Raw genomic sequence first — 3,384 nt, 5'->3', positions numbered from 1 at the left:
AGACTGCAGTCCTTGACCTTCTGCAGCAAGCACTTCAGGTCCTCCTCAGTTTCAGCAAGCAGGGTTGTGTCATCTGCATAACGCAGGTTGTTGATAATACCTAGAAATAAATTTAGCCAAACAAATAAAATACTTGAGTGATGAAAATTGCAAAGCTTTGCTGGAAGGAATTAAAGAAGACCCAACTAAATGGAGAAACATCCATGTTTCCATGATTTGGAAGACTTAGAATTGATAGAGTGACTGCAGCAGCAAACTTGAGCATGACAGAGATCCTGGTAATAGTGCAGGATAGAACAAGGTTTCAGTCTCTTATTCATAGGGTCACAGTGAGTCATAATCAAGTTAATAGCACCTACCAATAACAGTAATATTATCAGTACAACTCAAAGCCATCTACAGATTGAACATGATACTGTGAAATTCTAATAACCTTTTATTTTTAAAAGCTCATCCTCAAATTCATATTGAATTATAAGGAGCCCTAAATAGTCAAACAATCTGGAAAAAGAATAAAGTAGAAGCACTCACACCTACCTATTTTAAAATATACTATAAAGCTACAGTAATCAAAACTGTTTGATACTGGTATAAAGATAGACTGACCAAGAGAATACAATTGAGAGTTTCAAAATAAACTCATACATCTATAACCAGTTGAGTTTTAACCAGAGTGTCAAGTCTATGCAATGGGAAAAGAATGCCTAGTCTCTTCAACAAATCATACAGAGATAACTGTCTCCACATATAAAGTTGAACCTATACTTTATGCTGTATATAACAATTAATGGAAAAATTACTTAAGTGTGAAAATTAAAACCTTGGAAGAAAACACAAGGATAAAATGTTAGGATATGACACCAAAAGCAACAACAGTGAAAAAGTAGACAAATTGTTCTTGTTTGGGGCCATTAAGCCCACTGCAATTCTTAGTGACACTGAACAACAGATCAAAACTTTGCACAATCCTGTGCCATTCTCATGGTGTTAGTTATGTTGTAGTTATTGGATCAGTCTATCTCATTGAGGGTCCTATCTTTCACTGACCCTCTCCCTTTTCATTCATAATGTCTTTTTTCTAAGGACTGGACACTCCTGCAGACATGCCCAAAGTATGTGAGACAAAACTTCACCATCTTTGCCTATAAGGGACATCCTGGCTGTGTTTCCGCCAAGACAGATTTATTTTTCTTTGAGCAGTCCATGATTTAGTCAGCACTCTTCCCCAGCACCACAACCCAAAGGCATCAATTCCTCATTCTTATCCAGCTTTCAGATGCACAGGAAACAACTGCAAATCTGCAAATACCACATTTTGAGTCAAGGACATATGGGTCTTTAAATTGGCATCCTTACTTTCAAACTTTAAAGAGGCCCTTGACAGGAAGTTTACCTGTTGCAGCACAGCTTTTGGGGGTTTGACTGCTACTACCATGTGCATTGATTGTAGAGCCACGTAAAAATTGAATCACTGACAACTTAAATCTTTTCCCCATATATCATGATGTTGCCTATTGATTCAATGGTGAGGATTTTTATTTTCTTGATGTTAAAGTGTAATCCATACTGAAGTCTTTGGTCTTCTTTAATAAACGCTTTAAGTCTTTGCTTTCTTCAAGAAAGGGTATGTTTCTTATCCGCTAACTTTTCTGTTGGGGAAAAAAAATGTGGCAGTCTCCTTCTGTAAAAAGTGACTGCCTTGGGAATGTAATGGGCCATCCTATTCTTCCATCCCTCCTATAGAGTCACTATGAGTAGGAATTGATGCAGTAGAAGTAGAGTTCTGTTAGTTCTTTGTTATTTATGATTTAACTTGAGTTATAAACTAATTCTGAAATTATAGGAAAATCTGTAATTGCATGTTTGTCTACCTTGAAGTACTTCTGTGTTGTTATTGTTGTCAGAGGTGTTAAATTAATAGCAACCCTGTGTACAACAGAACAAAACTAATTCTCCACTCCCCTCACAGTATTTAGGTCGATTATTGCAGCCATATTGTCAGTCCAGCCATTGATGTCTTCCTCTGTTTCTTTGGACTTTCACTTTCCCAAGCATATTATCCTTGCCCAGGGACATGTCCTCCTGATAGCACATCCAGGGGATTTGAGATGAAGTCTTGCCATTCTTTCTTCTAAGGGTCATTTCAGTTGTGCTTTCCCCAGAACAGGTCTGCTCTTTCTTCTGGCAATATTTTCACTAATAATTCAGTAGCATCAGTTCTATGGTCTTCCCAATTCATTGTCCAGTTTTCACTTGCATATGAGGTGACTGGAAATACCATGGCTTGATCAAGCAAACTATAATCGGACAAGTGTGGTCTTTGCTGTTTAACTCTTTAACAAGATCTTTCACACTTTATTTGCCAGTGCAACACATAGTTTGATTTCTTGGTTGATTATAGATCCAAGTAATCTTGAATCCTTAACAACTTCAATCTTCCTTCCATATCATAGTGTTGCTTATTGATCCAGTTGTGAAAATTATTCTTTATGTTGAGGTATATGCCATACTGAAGGCTTTGGACTTTTATCAACCTTTGATTAGTTAGTCTATAACATGGATAATTTAAAAATTCTTAAGAACATTTCATTATCTTCTACCAATACTAATGGACTTTTATAAGTGATTCTTATATTTAATCTCTAATAGTCTTTAAAGAACATTTCTGACAAGAATCTGTATATTGACATTCTATCTGCTTTCTCTTCCAGATACTTTTCTTTGGGTTTGGATGGCTTTTCTTCATGCGCCAATTATTTAAGGACTATGAGGTAAGAACAGATTGTTTTCATTCTGCTAAAACTTTATGGATTTCAGCGCTTTTAAAATGGAGAGGAGGGAATCCTGCTTCTTTATTAAAGGAGATCATGTCCACTAAAGATAGACTTTGCCAAATAAGTACTAAATAATTAATAAATTAGAGAATAAATTAAGCTTAGTTTTTCAGAAAGGCAAGCCATGAGATCCTAGTCATTAGTCCCAGAGCCAGGACCAAGGAGCATCTTAACCATATCACTGTAGGTACCAGTGTTCAATGGCAAGGATTTTCGTTTATAATGTCTCATGAATTTTCCCTTTCATTTATATATTTGACCTTGAATATTAATTACCAATATTACATTGTATATTAATACCAAAATTTCAGGACTACAATGGTTCTTATCTTAAGCTGAATTAAGAAAAATAGTACCCTAGATTGGATATTTTGTAATTAATGCTCCTTGTTTAGTATTAAGCAAAATGGTTTTGGATTCCTTTTGACTAGTCACCATTTCCAAAAACGTTTGGAGCAATATGTCAACAGAGAACTGCCAGATGTGCAGGCTGGATTTAGAAGAGGTCGTGGTACTAGGGATATTATAGCTAATGTCAGATGGATCTTAG

At 35.8% G+C, this 3,384-nt stretch overlaps 1 protein-coding gene across 2 annotated transcripts in view; it reads left to right on the top strand.

Annotated features, from left to right (window-relative positions):
* The window catches only part of LOC102869697 (Golgi pH regulator-like), a 56,057-nt gene that overhangs the window by 13,314 nt on the left and 39,359 nt on the right, over positions 1-3,384 (top strand). Inside the window, exon 2 of one of the 2 annotated variants that reach the window (XM_006899520.1) lies at positions 2,712-2,771. In XM_006899520.1, coding sequence (XP_006899582.1) covers positions 2,712-2,771 — 60 coding nt within the window. Of the gene's footprint in view, positions 1-2,711; positions 2,772-3,384 lie in introns of those variants that run through there. The other variant, XM_006899521.1, reaches the window with a different exon arrangement.

This window comes from Elephantulus edwardii, unplaced genomic scaffold, assembly GCF_000299155.1.
Source record: "Elephantulus edwardii isolate Elephantulus edwardi_28Jun2011 unplaced genomic scaffold, EleEdw1.0 scaffold00260, whole genome shotgun sequence".
Taxonomy (NCBI): Eukaryota; Metazoa; Chordata; class Mammalia; order Macroscelidea; family Macroscelididae; genus Elephantulus; species Elephantulus edwardii.
The sequence above is the reverse complement of the archived record's forward strand: the minus strand, read 5'-3'. Positions and strand labels throughout refer to the sequence as shown.